Source organism: Diabrotica virgifera, chromosome 3 (genome assembly GCF_917563875.1).
Source record: "Diabrotica virgifera virgifera chromosome 3, PGI_DIABVI_V3a".
Taxonomy (NCBI): domain Eukaryota; kingdom Metazoa; phylum Arthropoda; class Insecta; order Coleoptera; family Chrysomelidae; genus Diabrotica; species Diabrotica virgifera.
Genome location: NC_065445.1, coordinates 190,402,447 through 190,423,481, shown reverse-complemented (window position 1 = coordinate 190,423,481; position 21,035 = coordinate 190,402,447). Strand labels below are relative to the sequence as shown.

The window sequence follows — 21,035 nt, the reverse complement described above, 5'->3', positions numbered from 1 at the left end:
AAATTCCTTTTTTTCAAAATAACTTAAAAAAATTATTAGTGATACCAAAAATCTCAAAGAGTAAAAAAATCTAGGTTTTGCTTTCCTGAATATTTTGTTTTTTTTGTTTTTCGGTAAGACAAAAATTATTGGTTATATAATAAGATATGGCTGTTCAAAATTTGCATACACTCTTGATTAGTCACTAGTCAAGCCTTTTCAACTACAGCCCTTGCAAAAAGAAATACTTTGAACCAATAAAACTTATAAATCATATAAACAATACTTGTTTATTATGATAGTATAAAACAACTTGTGAAGCGATAACGAATAATTTCATTTGGGATGCTAATAATTGGGTGGTAATTTTCATGATTTTTTTACCAAAAAAGAGATCAACTTTATTTTGAGCGTAACTTACTGACTTTTTTAAACTGACTTTTTTAGACTAGAAACTTTAAAAAAATAATAAAAATAAAGCTTTTTTAAACGCTTTAACACTAGAATGTCTGGCTTAGCATACCTAACTAGAAAGCCGGAAGAGATCATTTTGGCCCCACGTTCTTTAATCAATTAAAACTCAGTTTAAAGAAATTAAATCAACTCTAGACGGTAGAATCTAATTTTATTTTTTACTTTTATTGTTGTAACACATTCGCTGCCCATGAAAAACATTCGGAACACCATACAATTTGCAGTTTTTGATATTTGCCACACATTGCCTTGTTACACCGTGGCAATGATTTGAAGTATGATTTCCTTTACAAAATATTTTCAACTGATATTTTTTTCGTTTTTGGATAGTAACAGTGATAGTTGTTGGTAGACCTGGTTTTGCTAGACGTAGTTCCAGATTTCGGGAGACAAGGTATGGGGCCCATAATTCTTCACACAGCCTAAGAATAAACTTACGGAAACTGAGTCTACTTCCAGTTATTTCTTTATAAATAATCCATGCATTTATTGCTTCCAAGTCAAGAGTATGATAAAACACGTACATAGGCCATCGTCTTGAAGTTGCTTTTGTAGTATAAATACGCGTCATTTGGTCCTCTACACCAACAATTGCATCTTTGTGTTCACTTGTGTTCGCCAACAATTGTATCTTTATTACGTAGATGATCAGTACCAGTATAAGGGTAACCATTTACAATAAACATACATAAATATAATTTTACCCATTCGACAGGAATTTGAAAGACAGGATCGCCGAATTTACCAGAAAACGATAATAACTTACACGGGGCCAATTTGGCCCCTTTAGACTTCTATGGTAGATTTGTTAAAAAAAAACCATTAAATAAATTTAGTAAACAATATTTTTTTGTTTTAAATAAGGCTTTGTATCAAAATATTAAAAGTCATAAAATATGAAAATATTGCCTCAAATAAAAAAAACTACAATAACTTTAAATCGCACATTCTAGTGTTAAAAAACTTGTAATTATTTTTCCCCAAAAAATGTTTCATTTTTTGGTTATTTCACGTTGAAATGTTCGATTTGAAATTTGACGAGTATGAACCTATTTTTTTATTAGCTACAACTCTGCTTCTACTGGGTCTAAAGACTGTATGCAAAGCATACACCATTTTTTTTACTTTTTTATGTTATATTTTGGCTAAGAATGTTTTTTTCGATATAATACTTACTTTTTGAGCTATTTGCGAAAAACCGTCTAAAAACGTGTTTTTTTTTTGTTGAAAAATTAACATATTCACTCGCAAATAACTCGTAAAGTATTAACTTAGTGAAAAAACGCTATGGAACAAAAGTTGCTTAGAATTAGTCGTTTTATCCATTTCCAGACTTATTTTGAACGTATATTTTTTCACCCCCGAGAAGGAGTGAAACTCGCCCCCAGGGCAAAAGCACTGATCGGCACAATATCACTTTTTTTCTTTGACATGTTAGTTCTATGTACGCTCATATCAATCCAAGCGGTTCTTTAAAATTTACAGGTATTGAAATTGAAATATTTTACCGTAAGTGAATGGACTATATTTACTAATCCGTTTTTCTTATTATTTTAGGTAAAGTTAGTGCAGCACGTCTACTCAAACTTGTTCGGAACGTTTTTGTGCAACACTCAAAGAGAAAGATCGAAGATTGTCTACGGTAAAACCTTTTCCATTTGGGACTTTCTCAATTCTCCGTGTTTTAGAAATCACTTATATCCCACCATGGGTACAAACACATATAACAGAAGGGTAAGTGTTTGGTAGATTTTTCATATGTTTAGGAAAAATATTCAACATTTTATTGCAAATATTTTCCACTCTTACAGTTTTATATATGTTATTAAAATTTTGTCTGATTTCTTACCGGTAGCTTTATTATAAGCCTTAACATATTATTTTTTCCTATTGTGGCAAAACTGTACATTCAAAAATTTTCAAAAAACTTATAAGTATTTCTTAGAAGTATATCTTTATGCTGTAAGAAAATTAACAAAATTGTATGTTTGGTTTTCCCGCTTTATACTTGGAAAAAAGTAGTTTTTTTGTGTTTTTTCGAAAACGAAAACATGAAGTTTGCTCAAAATTTGTCAAAATACTTCTATTGATCACGTATACCTTCTCATTTTTTTTCAAATTTTTTGAATGTGTAGTTTTTGGGGGGAGGGTGCAGATCAACCTTAATCTACATCTTTAATATTATACCTATAAAGATTTGGAAACTGAACTGTCAAGCAAAGACTTTGTTTTGTAATTAATGGTATTTTCTTAATTAAGTAAATAGTTACAGAATTGTATACAAATCATTATAAAATGTTAAAGACGCTAATGGTTGGAAGTTGTGCAAAAAATGCGAAAATTTCATTCTTCTTCTTCAAGTACCATCTTCGTTCCGAAGGTTGGCGATCATCAGGGCTATACGTATTTTCGAAACTGCTGACCGAAACAATTCGTTGTTGCTACAGCTATACCATTCCCGTAGATTCTTCAGCCAGGAGTTTCGTCTTCTTCCTATGGATCTTTTTCCTGCTATCTTCCCCTGCATAATTATTCGAAGCAGTTCATATCTTTCGCCTCTTGTAATGTGTCCCAAGTATTGCAGTTTTCGTTTTTTGATCGTAAATATGACTTCCTTTTCTTTATTCATTCTTCTCAAGACATCGACGTTTGTGACTCTCTCCGTCCAAGATATTCTCAAGATTCTGCGATGCATCCACAGTTCAAATGCCTCCAATTTTTTGATATCAATCTTTTTCAGCGTCCATGACTCCATTCCGTAGAACAGCACAGAAAGTACGTAACATCTCATCAGGCGAAGTTTCATTTCAAGGCTCAAATCTCTTCCACAGAACACTCTCTTCATTTTAGTGAATATGGATCTGGCTTTTTCTATCGTTGTCTTCATTTACAAAAGTGCCTACAAAATAGCCATGGGCAGGGGGCCGTGCTTTTTGGTTGTTTTAAACTGTATATAGTTACTCAAAGTGTACAAAATGTAATATGCAAAATCTTCATGTCTGCCCCCCTCCTGAAAATTTTTATATGGGCGCCCGTGCCCATGAGACTTTTACATACTGAAGTTAAATGGCTACCTAAGATGCTTGAAAAGATTTGTGAGCCTGTTTGGATACTTTTTGAAAAAGTTTAAACAGTTGCAGTGGCTCCAAAAATGTGAAGTAACTGATACCTCTTTACTTGTTATTGCCAATCGTCTGAATATTCTACCAGCTGATTTAAGAGAAAGATTTTCTGATATAAAACAAATTGATTTTGAACATGGATGATGCAGCCAATGTTAGAGAATTTTCCTGATATATCAAATGTGCAGTATCAAGAAGAACTCACAGAATTGTAAAATAATGAGTCAGGTAAAAGTGTATTTAATAAAAAAGCGAGGGAACAGAAATCAAATGGCCGAATTCAACCAAATGTGCAAGAAAACTGTTGCTACCATTTCCATCTTCATATTTAGCTAAATGTGAATTTAGTGCTGTAAATGATTTTCTGGTAAAAAAAAGGAAATCGGCTGGATATAACACAACGTGCAGATTTGAGACTGAAGCTAACCAAATTGGAACCTAATATGAAATCTCTGTGTAACAGGTTTCAAGTACAAGTATCTTAATAAATTAATATAGAAAAATCTATGAACAATCAAATTTTTTAATATTAAAAATTATATGTTACATAAGGGGATTGCATAAAATATTTAGAAAGGCTAAGGGGGGGCGCATGGCCCAAAAAAGGTTGGGAAACACTGTTCTATACCCTGCATATGTAAACCATTACTTGCAAACTGAATAATGCTTCTCTGGTTCCAAGGTTGTTTCTGAAACCAAACTTTGTTTCGCTTAGTTGTACTTCTATCTTATTTGAAATGCCCGGGTGCAGTATTCTTAAGAAAATTTTCAATAGGTGACTGTTGACTGTAGCCACTCGGATCGTATATGCCCTGTTTTGTATATTTTTGCTGCTTAACCATTTTTCTTTTGAAGCCCGGATATTTCTTCTGGTTTCTTTATTGATTTTTTTATGTTTTTCACTGTTTTTATTTTTCTGTTGTCGTCTGTTTTCCATTAGATTGAAGATGTTATCAGTCATCCATTATTGTTTGTGTTTATTAACGGTTTTTTAAAGCTGTCTATTTTGTCCCGTGGTGTGTTGGTGTGGGAATAAGGTATTTATTCATTAGCCTTAGTTTTTGTCAGTTTGTTCTATATATTTTTTGAACACAAGTTCCACAGGAAATGTACTCTTTTGTAGTTTTGAATGAAAAGATATCCTTAGCATTTCTTTTTGATATCTTTTTTGTTGTCGCTGTTGTTCTGCTTTCTATATGGTGTTTAACTTGTAGCCATTTTGTCCGAGAGTGTGCTTTACTTTTGCCAATTCTTGTGGTCTATTCTTCTCAGAATAGTCATATGAACTGAAAATCGTATGATAAATATGAACTTGAAATGATATGAAAACCTTTTTTCTATATACTAATCGAATCATATTTCTTTCTTTAGGTATTATGGCCCCAATATAACGTTCGCGACTTGTATTTGTGGTCCGAAGTGTATTTGGGTTCGATCGAGGACAGTTCTAATCCAGAAGAAAGTTCAAATTTTTGTCCGGAAACATGTGATTCATCTCCAAACTATATGACCAAGACGAGGTCTTACGGCGATTTGATTAATGATGGAGAAAGCTCTGCATATCACCATCGTAGGTCTAGTGATCCCAGTATCAAGTGTGATCCGTAAGTATTTCTTTTTCTGTGTTATCCTTATTTTTTTTCTATACATATTTTTTTATAATTTATCGTTATACATCAATAGTTTGAAATGAATTTAGAACTATGCTTCATCGGTACCTATAGCGTATCCAGTGAATGCTTAATAAACACAGCAGAAATAATGGCAGTAATGTTTGCTCTTCAGTATGTGCTACTGCATCCGACTAGCAATTATGTTATATTTGCTGATAGTAAAAGCATGGTCGAAAGATTTAGCAACATTCAAACAGTCAAACACAGTCGACTACATTGAAACTTTGAAACTACACAATTAGGATTGTAACAATGCATGGATCAAGGGCCATTCGGGAATAAAAGGCAATGAAATCGTTTTAGACAAGACTAAAGGCCCATTTATACATACCCGGGTCGTGTCCGTTCCGGGTCAGTGCCGAGTCCGGGTATTTTTAATGCAATATTTACATACAACCGGGTTGCGGCAGTGTGCGTACCGGGCCGAATAAGAGAGGAAAACGTTATTACATATCTCTGTGTAAAAGATAGTTGGAACATATTTCGGCTTGGATAGAAGATCTCACCTCACAATATCAATTGCTTGTCTGTTTTCCAGCAGTCGCGTTCACAAAACAATAAAATCGTGTTTATACAAGTCCCTGCGATCCGTGTCATTTTCGTGCATCGCCAGTGCCGACAGCAAAAATATCGGCTGGAATTAATTTCAGACCGGGCCCGGACGAGCCCCGTCCGGGAAACGCCAATGTATAAATATACTCATAAGAGTACATATTGTTTTTTTTTTGGACCGGGCCCTGTCTTAACACGGAACGGACTCGGCCCTGATATGTATAAATGGGCCTTAAAACGCCGGGTTCGTTGAGAAAAATATTCCCATGAGATTCTTTTGCATAATCACAGTCGTGAGACATCCCAGAATAAGGTTTAAGAAGTCGCCCACGTGAAAAGTGGTCAAAATTTTTTTAACAATTTTTTTAATCAAATTACAAAAAATCAGTATTTTTGGCGCGGACAATTTTTTTTAGGTTTTTTGGACCATTCCGGACAAAAAAGGTCTCTTATAATTTTTCTCTAAAGTTGATCTTTTTCGAGTTATGTATAAGCAATTTAAAATTTGAAAAACGCGAAAATTGACATTTTTGGGACTTAATAACCCAGGTGGGGGGGGGGGGGTCAAAAATCTTCAAAAATTGCGTTACGCAATAGTTAAACTCCCAAGAGTGCGCTACGTAGGGAGGGGGTTAAAAATCTTCAAAAATCACGTTACGTAATACTTGAACGCTCCCTTAGTCACTTTTTGACTTTCAGAATAATAACTTTTAACCTAGTTGTTAATCGTTAAAAAATTTTTTTCGCAATTTTTGGTTTTTTTTTTCAATTTTAAATTATTTATAACTAGAAAACGATCAACTTTAGAGAAAAATTATAAGAGACCTTTTTGATCCAGAATGGTCCAAGAAACCTAAAAAAAATTGTCCGGCCAAAAATATTGATTTTTACAATTTGATTAAAAAAATTGTTAAAAACAATTTGGACCACTTTTCACGTGGGCGACTTCTTGAACCTTATTCTGGGATGTCTCACGAATGTGATTGTGGAAAAAAATTCCTGGGAATATTTTTTCCAACGAACCCGCCGTTTTCGCTTTGTTTATTTTGCCAAATCGGCATATATGCTCGGAGAAAAAATAAACAGAAATTTAATTCCAGCGTCTGATGTTGATACTGTTAGTAGATAAAAACTTAAAAAATTATTGGTAATCACATTACGGAGAAAGTAAGACTGGCTTAAACTGCTATCATTGTAACCCTAGGATACTCTAAAGAAGATGGTTTTACACAGATGCTCTTATGCAATCTTACATGCATGGAACAGGTTTATCAAGTACTCCCAACTGTACTTGTGGCAAAATAGGAGATCTACGACATACGAGTATTATATTAGAATGTGATTTACAAATTAATATTATCAACGAACTTTATTATTAAGAACAAAAAAACGCTGGACGGAAGGGCCGCCCGAGACCTTTATCGTACCGATCTATTATCGTTATCGTACTAGATACTGGCATTCTATAAAAGTAGCAAAGTTACTCGTTATTCTGATATTTTAGAAACACCTTGTATATTATAGTCATACTTTCATTTCAAATTAGTTCATTTTTCTAAGAAATTAATAGTTTACAATATTTGCATTTCATTCTATTTGTATTACGCCAGCCAATGCGTGAGATTAAGAACAAGATATTACCTCCGAATTCTATCCTACTGCATGGATTTTAATGAAATTTTGGGAGTAGCCCAATCTCCTGATTCAAAGTCTATCATATATACTATTGCGCTTTTATCATGGGGGCGGTTCCCACCACTTCTCGGGGGGTGGAACATTTTTATTTTCGAATTACATGGAGAAAAAGGAAGATTTTTAAGAAAATTTAAAAATGTTTTCTATAATTTGATCACATTTTTTACAAAAACCGTTAATTTTAAACCCGTTCAACTTTTTGAAAGTAGAAATAACACTATATTAAAAGGTATTGCAGAAGAAAAACAATGCATTTAAATTCTGGTGGATGAGGGGTTAAATGTATGTACTTTTCATTTTTCCTTAAAGTACCGGGTGTCCCAATAAGAATGGCTCTCGGCCATATCTCAGGAACCGTTTATAGTAGAGCTTTGAAATAAAAAATTTTATAACAAAAGTTGCCTCAGGAAATACCTGGAAATTATTTTCATAATTGTGGAACCACCGCTAGAGGGCGTAATTGAATATCAAAAATTAAAAAATCTAAATTTTACAAAATTTTCCTAATGAAGGGGCACTGGAAATCCGATCGTCGTATTCTTCATAAAATTCTACGCATATTTGATTTGACAAGTTTAGGTCTACCTTTGGAAATAAGAGGTGGGGGTGAGTGGGAACCTTGTTATGAAAAACTGGCTGTGAGTCCGGTTCTGCTTAATCAAATTTTGCAAACTTGGTCTTGTTGAAGACAGATCTTTTTCGTCAATGTAAAAGTTATGATTTCGAACCAACTTACTGAGTAATATGCCAGCTAGAAGGCGTTATTTAATTTTTTTCAGAAATCTAGTGTTCCTTGGAAAGTATTAAATACAAACATGCATTTTTAATACATATTACAAAATTAGACAAAATTAGCAACAGAATAGCGAAAACCGCATGTTAATACCTTTTTTCTATCTCGAGATATCTTACAAAACGTGTAAATTTAAAAACATAACTGTTACTGTCACCGGTAAACGAAATTCATTAAAAATAGTGTGCTATGGAAACAACAAAGAAACATTTTTCAGCTGTCAACGTATATTAGGTCTTTTCAACGCTTCTCATTTGTTTCGAGCCTCGTTCATATCTCGTATATTAATATTATACACGGATTATACGGCATATTACAGAGGCTCGAAACAAATGAGAAGCGTTGAAAAGCCCTATTACAAAGAAATAAAAACAACTATTTAGTGATGACATAAACGTTCAAATTTTTGCCCATCATTTTCGTTGCAAACATTTACTCTTTCAAGGGTAGATTGAACAGCAGTCTCAATTTCTGCTCTCGATATGCTTTGAATGGCGTTTAGTATTCTCTGGATAATATATTCTAGAGTAGTGTATGATGGGCAACAATTTGAATATTTAGGTCGTCACTAAGTAGTTCTTTTGTTCTGTGTTATATTTAATTTTAATAGTATTGATTCTCTTTATATTGTTGTTTTAATTAATTATATTTTTATACGTTGACATCTGGAAAATGTTATTTTGTTTTTTTCCACAGCACACTACTTTTCATTAACTTAGTTTACCGGTGATAGTAACAGTTATGTATAAAATTTACACGCTTCTCGAGATATCTTGAGATAGAAAAAAGGTATCGACATGCGGTTTTCGCTATTCTATTGCTAATTTAATCTAATTTTATAAAGTATGATTAAAAATGCATACTTGTATTTAATATTTTCCAAAGAAAACTAGATTTCTGAAAAAAATTAAATAACGCCTTCTAGCTCGCATATTACTCAGTAAGTTGGTTCGAAATCATAACTTTTACATTGACGAAAAAGATCTGTCTTCAACAAGACCAAGTTTGCAAAATTTTGTTAAGCAGAACCGGACTTACAGCCATTTTTTCATAACAAGGTTCCCACTCACCCCCACCTCTTATTTGCAAAGATAGAGTTAAACTTGTTAAATCAAATATGCGCAGAATTTGATGAAGAATACAATAATCGGATTTCCAGTGCCCCTTCATTAGGAAAATTTTGTAAAATTTAGATTTTTTTATTTTTGATGTTCAATTACGCCCTCTAGCGGTGGACCCACAATTATGAAAATAATTTCCAGGCTTTTCCTGAGGCAACTTTTGTTATAAAATTTTTTATTTCAAAGCTCTACTATAAACGGTTCCTGAGATATGGCCGAGAGCCATTCTTATTGGGACACCCGGTACATTAGTCATATATTTTTTTGCACCATATCTCGCTTAGGTTGAATGTAACCGGCATTTAGTGGTGCTCGTTTTAAAGGCCTTTTCAAACACTACAAAAGGCGTTAGTAGTATTATACACCTAAAACTTACCGTTCCTCTGTTATTTCTAGTTGAATACACCAATTTGAGCATGCACCAAAAAACAAACTCTTTTCAGCTACCTCTTTTTGTATTATAAATAGAACATTTACGAAGGAACGAATCTCTTTGTTATTTATAATCTAAAAAATGTTTTATATTACAGTGTTTTTAATTCGATGCATAGTTTTTAAGGTATTCACAAAAAACCGTCCGAAAAGGTGTCATTTTTCAATGAAAATGGCCAATTTTCAACTACGCATAACTCAAAAAGTATTTAGTTCTCAAAAAAAATATAGACCAGTTTTTGCTTAGAAATAGGTTCTCTATCCAGTTCCGTGCTTATTTTGACCAACAAATTTTCCACCCCTTTGAAGGGGTGGGAACTGCCCCAAGATAAAAACGCCATAGTATATAGGGTAGATTTTGTTTCTTGAGCTATTCCCTACTTACTGCGAAAATATCAAGTACATCGATGTAGTAGGATGGAATTAGGAGCCAAATACCCTCATTGACTGCCCTATAATAATGCTCTGCTATGATCGCGTGAGAGAGAATACACACAAGATTATAGCAAAATTTCTATTTACTGTAACTTTTCGAGTTTTTGAGCTACAGCAACGAGTTTTATGTCATTGGAAAGGTAATTTTGCATTCTTTCAAAATATGTAAAAATATACAGGGCGTATCTGAAAAAATTAAGATTTTTTTTCATTAAGGTTCAACCGGAAGCCACATGTTGGGTAAAATTTATTGTGATAATAGATAATAAAGTACCATATATGTCTGCAAAATTTCAAATTTTAGTTTCTATTACAAATGAAGTTACGGGCAATCGAATATTTTTTATAGAAAATTCATAACTCCCCTCCTATGGGGAGTTAAGAAATCTGAATAATGTCATTCAATTTACCGATAGGATATCAAAAAATAAACAAATTCCTTGGAGCCATTTTTGGGAAATTCTAGTTCAAAGTTATGTCAAATTTTGACCCCTTAAATATAGGCAACTCATAACTTTTTCTGAAAACGATAATATTCTTCTTATAGCCCCATCTTTAGGCCATATAACTACTTTTTGAAATTATACTTAAACAAGTTTTTAGATAGGTAGGAAAATGTGTCGGGTGGGCGGTCGGCCATGTTGGCCGCCATTTTGAATTTGGAAATGTCAAATTCCGTATTTCTATTTACCTATCGATAAGCTAACTTTGAGTTAAATTTCATTCGTTTCGGTCAAAATTTGCAAAAATGGGCCCTAAATAACCCCCCTATTTCGGCCCCCCCTTTGATAGGTTTTTTTAAAAGCTTAGTTTCTCGACAACATTCTCTTAAACTTACTCATACCGAATTTTATCGAAATCGGTCCGGTAGTTTTTGCTGGGCGGTGGCGACATACGTACGTACATACTTCCGACATGTTTTTTTTATTTGCTTTTTAGACTCAGGGGGACTTAAAAGTCGAAAAAAAGTGAAATCTGAAAAAAAATTTTTGCACGATCCTATAACTTTATCTATTATACTATACTACGTATGTAGTACGATAAAGGGATGCATACCAAATGGGAGAAAAACAACTTAAAATAATCTGCTATACAGACGACGCAATACTAATCTCTCAAAGTGAAGATGATTTACAACGTATGCTGCACGAATTTAATATAACCGCTAGAAACTTTAACATGTTAATTTCCCCAAAAAATAAATGCATGGTTGTAACGGCAGATCTAATAAGGTGTAAATTAGAGCTGGAGGGTCAAATAATAGAAGTCATGGAGTTTAAATATCTAGGCATCACATTATCTAGATACGGAAAGCTCGAAACAGAAGTGGAAGATCAGGCGAATAAAGCAAACAGAGCCGCAGGTTGCCTGAATGAAACAATATGGAGAAATATAAACATCGGAAAAGAAGTGAAAGGCAGAATTTACATAACAGTCATCAGACCAATAATAACATATGCGGCAGAAACACGACCTGATACAGAAAAGACAAAAAGAATGCTAGAAACAGCAGAGATGAAAACACTGCGAAAAATCGATGGTAACATGGTAAGACACTGTGGGATAGAGCTAGAAGTGCAGATATATGACGGAGATGCAAGGTGGACAACATTAATAACTGGGTGAGAAACAGAAGAGTAGAATGGAACAACCACATAAGCCGAATGACAACAAATAGAGTAGTAAGGACGGCGAGAGACGGCTCCCCAATAGGAAGACGAACAGTGGGAAGACCACGAAAAAGATGGAATGACAACTTACTGGAGGCACATTGAAAAACAGACAGAGTCATGTCTACATAAAAAGAAGAAGAAGAACTTTATAAGGAGTTAATAAATTATAAATGTTTATTTTTTCAATAAACCTTAATTCTTTAATATTTTCGATTAATATGGAAATTCTCCATCGCATAAAACATGTTAAATTATGTAAATAAAAGTTGTATAAAAGAAAAAAATACTATGCTTACTTTTACGTTACTTTCTGTACATACTGTATATTAATTTATCGATATATTGTAGCAAACTGGTTCTCACTTCCAAGGAAACGAAAACGAACGGCCACGACACGATGCACATAGACGACAGAGATCAGCAAAATTTTTTATCAAACTTTTTGCTGGACGACGGTGATTGCAACCAGGATTGCATGTTTAATGGCAACAGCATTTCCACGGACGACCAAATCGCCGAATTAGAACAAGCAGCCGATAGAAAAGTGCTTTATGAGAAAGGTAAATTAGTTTTTTATATACAGCGTGTCTACTTAAGTTGGAAACATATGGGAAACTTTTTTATTATTAATTTTACGAAAAAAAGTTATTCTTTATAAAAAATTCTGCATGCCCCAAAACCTAAGATTCAATCATCAGATATCAAATTTTCTCAATATTATACGAGGTATGTCAAAAAATATGAATTTCGGTCAAGGGTAAAGTACCTTTATTTCTCTCAATATCGAAAATTCTTATGATAAAAAGTTGTTTGGAATTAAAAACTAAGATCAAATATGCAATTACATGCTTCTAATTGAAAAAAAAATTTTTTTCTCAAATTTATGGATACCCAACATCGTTTTTAATTATTACAAATATGATAACTCGTTTATTATTCATTTTACGAAAAAAAGTTATTCTTCATAAAAAGCTTTGCATGGTCTAAAATCTAAGACACAACCATGATATATCAACTTTTATTAATTTTATACGAGGTGTGTCAAAAAATATGAAATTCGCAAGATTATAGTACCTTTATATTTCACAATATTTCAAATAGAAGGATGTAATTGCATATTGAAACATAGTTTTTAATTCTAAACAACTTTTTTAATAACCGTTTTCAATATTGTGAAAAATAAAGGTACTTTACTCTTGAGTGAAATTCACATTTTTTGACGTACCTCGATTGCATCTTCGGTCTTAGGACATACAGAGTTTTTTATAAAGAATACCTTTTTTTCGTAAAACTAATAATAAAAGAGTTATCGTATGTGTAATAAATAAAAACGAAGTTAGTATCAATAAATTTGATAAAAATTTGGAAAATATTTTTTTTCAATTAGAAGCATGTAATTGCATATTTGATCTTAGTTTTTATTTCCAAACAACTTTTTATAATAAGAATTTTCGATATTGAGAGAAATAAAGGTACTTTACTCTTGACTGAAGTTCATATTTTTTGACATACCTCGTATAATATTAACAAAATTTGATATCTGATGATTGGATCTTAGGTTTTAGAGCATGCAGAACTTTTTATAAAGAATAACTTTTTTTCGTAAAATGAATAACAAAAAAGTTTCCCATATGTTTCCAACTTAAGTACACACGCTGTATATGTAGAATTGTAAATATTTTACCTTATATTGTAAATTCCCCTGTATATAATTTTTCTTAATTATTATTACGAAAACGAAATCAGAGTCTCGCGCATATGGACCTACGTTGGTCCAGATGGGTGGAACGGATTGGGGATTACGACGGTAGCGAACTACTTTTAACTTTATAAGTAAGAATAACATTCGCCACTGTGAACCAAATTTTATTACTAATAGGGATCGAAATTTACTGCAGTAGAATTTTAATAGTTTCGGATTTTAAGCATGAAGAGGGGAAGACTGTTTTGGTTAGTGTGGTCAGTCGATTTTAACATCACAAACGCGACGGACGTGTTCATTGGGATAATAGAAAAAGGCGAGTTAAGACGGGTATTATGACAAGACGGTTATAATATTGATTAGACGCAAATTATCTATAAATACATTTCTTTTTGTAAGAATAAAAACACGTAAAATTTTAGTCACAATTACACAAACACTTTTACATTTCGTCAATTTAATAGTATCAATAATTTAGTTATCTATTTTATTAATTAAAACTGTTAAACATCACACGGACTTTTATTACGATTGTCTTTAATGAATCCCTACATAGATATTGTATCAAATATAAAAAAAATGATATTGTAAGCCATCATCCTCAATACTATTTCTCATTTCTCCTCCTCCTTGTTCATTGAGTTCTTGCCAGAGCGTGGTGATATTTTAAATATTGTTAGCTTGTTGCGATTAATTGCGATCCTGTGCCAGATGTAGGAATGTCATGTAGGGATTTTCCCATCAGAGTCTTGATTTGGTCTGCCCATCTTGTTGGAGATCTTGCTCTTGGGCTTCGGCCTTGTACCTTTGTAGTGTGTAGCTATCGTTTGGTGTAACTAAATCACAATTTTCCACAAAATCTTCTCTCGAATCTCTGCTTCTGGGTAGTGATGTTGAAAAAGTAACTATTCGTTAGAAAGTACTCGTTACTTACGAATACCGAAAGTAATGATTACTATACAGATAGGTAAATCGTTACTTTAATTACTCTGATTACTTCGTACCAATCGTATCAGCGAGTAACGACTACTGTATCTACTTTGATTACTTTGATTACTCTGATTACTTCGTTACTTCATACCAATCGTATTAGAGCGAGTCACGACTATTGTATCTACTTTGATTACTCTGATTACTTCGTTACTTCGTACCAATCGTATCAGAGCGAGTAACGACTATTATATCTACTTTGATTACTTTGATTACTCAGATAGTGCAGCCGATATGTGAAACAATTGTGCATTTAATGATAAAAGCATATAATTTGGACCACATATACTACACATATAAAGGTTCAAATTTAGATGGAAGGCCATATCAGATTTTGCCTTTTACAAAAATGGCGGGGATTCAAAATGGCGACTATACATATGTGACTAATACCACGATAACTTTTGAACGAGACTTCAGATTTCAACCAAATTTGGTATATAGGTTCTTTTTTTGATGTATAAGATCGAGGTCTTGAACCGGAAGAATCGGTTTACCAGAAGTTGTGTTTTTCCTGGTTTTTATGTAAAATATGCTGTTTTTTTTTTTCAATTCTTTCACCCTGTATGTATTACTTTTTCAAAAAGTTAATACCGCCATTGAAAAGAGCGTCAAAATATGTTTTAGGAAATATTTTTAACTTTTTAGTTATGGTAGGGGAGCCCAAGCGGGGATTTTTGCAGTTACTCGAGCGCGTCAGATTATCATATGGGTAGAAACCTGGTACCCTGCATATGTACCTCTACCATATATTGGCTCTTAACACAGGGGAGTTCGTTAAGGGGGGCCCGAAAAAAAAATCTATCCTTAAAAAAACTCGAAATTGTCAGATTAAGATCAGGTAAGTTAAGTATATGTAAAAAAGTGTATATTTCAAAAATCTGACGATTTGAGCCGGGCGTAAGGAAATGGGTGAGTCCCAAAGTTTCACAAGAAAAAAGCGAATATTTCGCGAAATGAATGACAGATCGAAAAACTAAAAAATATGTGCTCAATATTTTTTAAAAATCTATCGAATGATATCAAACACGACTTCCCACGGAGAGGGGTGGGGGGTAAATTTAATATTTTAAATAGGAATCCCGCGATATTTCGCAAAATGAACATCAGATCGAAAAACTGTGAAATACACTTATTTAATATTTTTAAAAAATCTATCGAATGGCACCAAACACGACCCCCCACGGAGGTTGGGTGGGGGGTTACTTTAAAATCTTAAATAGGAGCCCCCATTTTTTATTGCAGATTTGGATTCCTTACGAAAAAATAAGTAACTTTTATTCGAAACATTTTTTCGAATTATGCATAGATGGGGTTATAATCGGAAAAAACGATTGTTGGAAATGGAAAATTAAATTAAAAAATGGCAAGCGCCCACTAAAATGGAAAATGTTACTTAACTTTTTTTGGTTTTAGGACCTACTCTTCACAACCCAATAGGTCTCCAAAGCGCTCGAGTGACTGCACATTTAGCATACTTTGCTCCTCTACCATTATGTTAATTACTATTTAATAAACACAAAACGTATCTTCACATGTACCTATATGCGGCAGATTCGTGCAAATATTATAAGAATTATTGTGCATTTAATGGTAGAAGCATATAATTTGGACCGCATATGCTACACATATAAAGGTTCAAATTTAGATACGAGGCCATCTCAGTTTTTGTTCCTTTTACAGAAATGGCGGGCATTCAAAATGGCGACTATACATATGTGACTAATAGCACGATAGATATTTTTTAAAAATCTATCGAATGATATCAAACACGACTTCCCACGGAGAGGGGTGGGGGGTAAATTTAATATTTTAAATAGGAATCCCGCGATATTTCGCAAAATGAACATCAGATCGAAAAACTGTGAAATACACTTATTTAATATTTTTTAAAAATCTATCGAATGGCACCAAACACGACCCTCCACGGAGGTTGGGTGGGGGGTTACTTTAAAATCTTAAATAGGAGCCCCCATTTTTTATTGCAGATTTGGATTCCTTACGAAAAAATAAGTAACTTTTATTCGAAACATTTTTTCGAATTATGCTTAGATGGCGTTATAATCGGAAAAAACGATTGTTGGAAATGGAAAATTAAATTAAAAAATGGCAAGCGCCCACTAAAATGGAAAATGTTACTTAACTTTTTTTGGTTTTAGGACCTACTCTTCACAACCCAATAGGTCTCCAAAGCGCTCGAGTGACTGCACATTTAGCATACTTTGCTCCTCTACCATTATGTTAATTACTATTTAATAAACACAAAACGTATCTTCACATGTACCTATATGCGGCAGATTCGTGCAAATATTATAAGAATTATTGTGCATTTAATGGTAGAAGCATATAATTTGGACCGCATATGCTACACATATAAAGGTTCAAATTTAGATACGAGGCCATCTCAGTTTTTGTTCCTTTTACAGAAATGGCGGGCATTCAAAATGGCGACTATACATATGTGACTAATAGCACGATAGCTTTTGAACGAGACGTCAGATTTGAACCAAATTTGGTATATAGGTTGTTTTTATGATGAATAATATCGAGGTGTTGACCCGGAAGAATCGGTTTAAAAGAATTTGTGTTTTTACTGTTTTTTTTATGTAAAAATATGTTGTTTTTTTTCAATTCTTTCACCCTGTATATATAAATTTTTCAAAAAGGTAATACCGCCATTGAAAAGAGTAAATATATTTTTAACTTTTCAGTTGTGTTAATTACCATTTAATAAATGCATAACGTATGTTCACATGTACCTATGGGCGGCAGATTCATTTTGAATGCCCGCCATTTTTGTAAAAGACTAAATCTGAGATGGCGTCATATCTAAATTTGAATCTTTGTATGTGTGGTCCAAATTATATGTTTCTACCATTAAATGCACAATAATTCTTATATTATTATTTGCACGAATCTGCCGCACCTATCTAGGTACCTACATGTGAAGAAACGTTATGCATTTATTAAATGGTAATTAATATAACTAAAGAGTTCAAAATATTTCCTAAAAAATATGTTTACGCTCTTTTCAATGCCTGTATTACCTTTTTGAAAAATTAGCATATACAGGGTGAAAGAATTGAAAGAGAAACAACATATTTTTACATAAAAAACAGTAAAAATACACATTATGGTATATCGATTCTTCCGGTTCAACACCTCGATATTATTCATCAAAAAAAGAACCTATATACCAAATTTGGTTGAAATCTGTTATCTCGTTCAAAAGTTATCGTGCTATTAGTCACATATGTATAGTCGCCATTTTGAATGCCCGCCATTTTTGTAAAAGGAACAAAAACTGATATGGCCTCTTATCTAAAGTTGAACCTCTATATGTGTAGTACATGTGGTCCAAATTATATGCTTCTACCATTAAATGCACAATAACTCTTATAATATTTGCACGAATCTGCCGCATATAGGTACATGTGAAGATACGTTTTGCATTTATTAAATGGTAATGAACATAACTAAAAAGTTTAAAATATTTCCTAAAAAATATATTTACGTTCTTTTTAATGGCCGTATTAACTTTTTGAAAAATTAATACACACAGGGTGAAAGACTTGAAAAAAAAAACAACATCTTTTTACATAAAAACCAGGAAAAACACAACTTCTGGTAAACCTAGTCTTCCGGTTCAAGACCTCGATCTTATACATCAAAAAAAGAACCTATATACCAAATTTGGTTGAAATCTGAAAAGTTATCGTGCTATTAGTCACATATGTATAGTCGCCATTTTGAATCGCCGCCATTTTTGTAAAAGGCAAAATCTGAGATGGCCTCCCATCTAAATTTGAACGTTTATATGTGTAGTATATGTGGTCCAAATTATATGCTTCTATCATTAAATGCACAATTCTTATAATATTTGCACGAATCTGCCGCACTATGATTACTTCGTTCGTACCAATCGTAACAGAGCGAGTAACGACTATTGTATCTACTTTGATTACTCTGATTATTTCGTACTTCGTGAAGGTCGTTATTATATCGGAATACCTTACAAACTACCTACCTACTGAGAAATACGATTCTCGATATGATTACCGGTACTCATATGCAAAAGTAACAAAAGTAATCATAGTAATCAAATAATTTTTATCCCTACAGATTGGTGAAGGTTGTTGTTATATCGGAATACCTATACAAACCTTCCTACTAAGAAATACGATTCTCGATATGATTACCGGCACTCAAATACAAAAGTAACAAAAGTAATCATAGTAATCAAATCATTTTTATCCCTTAAGCAGATCGGTGAAGGTCGTTGTTATATCGAAATACCTATACAAAATACATACCTACTGAGAAATACGATTCTCGATATGATTACCGGTACTCAAATACAAAAGTAACAAAAGTAATAATAGTAATCAAATCATTTTTATCCCTTAAACAGATCGGTGAAAGTCGTTGTTATATCGGAATACCTATACAAAATAGCTACCTACTGAGAAATACGGTTCTAGATATGATTACCAGTACTCAAATACAAAAGTAACAAAAGTAATCATAGTAATCAAAGTAACGAATACTGTAAATGATTACTTTATACAAAAGTAACGATTTGTACCGAATACTTGAAAGTAACTATAATCAGCATCACTACTTCTGGGTATGAAATTTTATCTTTTTTCATGTAGCAGGCAGGAACCTTACACCTTTCCAGTGTCGCGTGTCATCATTAACCGAATATTAATTATCTTGTTCTTCTACTCTTATGACCATTATAACCAAAATGTCTATTTGGTGTCTTTAGTCTTGCCCACTGAAAAGCTGCAGGATATTGGGGAGGTGGTTTGATTGTTCTCGATCATGCTAAAGGAGAGAAACCTTGTACCCTTACCATATAATATATCGCACTATAAGTGCAAGAGTATCGCAACTCAAAAAAACTAAATGTGGAAATAATGAATGTTTTAGTTTGGCTCAAATTTTTATCTTTTTTTTACATCAACCGTATTAATGTTAGAATGGTATTGTGAATTAAAACAACACATTTAGAGAGACTCATTTTAGTTAGTGTTTTTAAAATAATAACATAATATACTGATAATGATATATATTTGAAGTTAAGATAGTCTTGCACCGGAGTAATAATACACATTTTGCCATATACGATACTAATTTATTAAGTTAAGATACTCTTGCACCGGAGTAGTAATACAAATTTTGGCATATACGATCCTAATGGTAGGGGAACCCAAGCGGGGATTTTTGCAGTTACTCAAGCGCGTCAGATTGTATATGGGGAGAAACCTGGTACCCTGCAGATGTACCTCTACCATATATTGGCTCTTAACACAGGGGCGTTCGTTAAGGGGGCCCGAAAAAAAATTATATCCTTAAAAATACTCGAAATTGTCAGATTAAGTAAGTACATGCAAAATAGTGTATATTTCAAAAATCTGACGAATTGATCTGGGTGTAAGGAAATGGGAGGGCCAAAAAGTTTCACAAAAAAAGCGAATATTTCGCGAAATGAACGTCATATCGAAAAACTAAAAAATACGTGTTCAATATTTTTCAAAAATCTATCGAATGATACAAAATATGACCTCCCACGGAGAGGGGTGGGGGTAATTTTGTATACAAATCTCCCGATATTTCGCAAAATAAACATCAGATCGAAAAAGGACAGGACCCCCGCGGCGGTGGGGTGGGGGGTTACTTTAAAATTTTAAATAGGAGCCCCACATTTTTATTGCAGATTCGAAACATTTTTTTCGAATTATGGATAGATCTCGCTATAATCGGAAAAAACGACAGTGCGAAATGGAAAATTAAATTAAAAAAATGGAAAGTCCCCAAAAAAATGGAAAAGTTTACTTAAGTTTTTTTGGTTTTAGGACCTAATGTCGTTATTCGTAAGTGGGTGTAATACTATCACATTTTGATATAAGATACCCAATTTATTACCGCGTTCGGCAATTAGATGTAAGACTATCATATTTCCAATGTGATAGTCTTGCACAAAAGGGATAAGCCTTATACGCGAATACTATAATAGTATCTTAACTTGGGAATTATACCATGAAAATTAATTTTTTTGTTAAAATAGTTTTGCCCTCATATAAAGTGCTATTAATGAAACATTTTCCGATTATCTCAAAAAAAAAATTTTTTTTGACTTACGATAGTATTGCACTCATAGTGCGATATGGATTCTTAATACATGGACGTGTGTTGAGGGCAGTCCTTAAAAAAATCTACTCTAAAAAAACTCGAGCGCGTCAAATTAAGACAAGGTAAGTTAAGTACATGAACAAAAGTGTATATTTCGAAAACCTGATGATTTGAGTGGGGCGTGGGGAAATGGGCGTGTCACAAATTTGTAAAAAGAAAGCCATGTAAAAATGCTCTAGCGCGATTGATTTTTTTT

The 21,035-nt window shown here is 33.0% G+C and overlaps 1 protein-coding gene across 4 annotated transcripts in view; it reads left to right on the top strand.

The window, feature by feature from the left end:
- The window catches only part of LOC126882269 (myotubularin-related protein 4), a 294,225-nt gene that overhangs the window by 212,116 nt on the left and 61,074 nt on the right, over positions 1-21,035 (top strand). For all 4 annotated transcript variants that reach the window (XM_050647103.1, XM_050647106.1, XM_050647104.1 and 1 more), the window contains exons 9-11: positions 2,011-2,187; positions 4,947-5,179; positions 12,298-12,509. In XM_050647103.1, the coding sequence (XP_050503060.1) occupies positions 2,011-2,187; positions 4,947-5,179; positions 12,298-12,509 (622 nt within the window). The remainder of the gene's footprint in view (positions 1-2,010; positions 2,188-4,946; positions 5,180-12,297; positions 12,510-21,035) is intronic.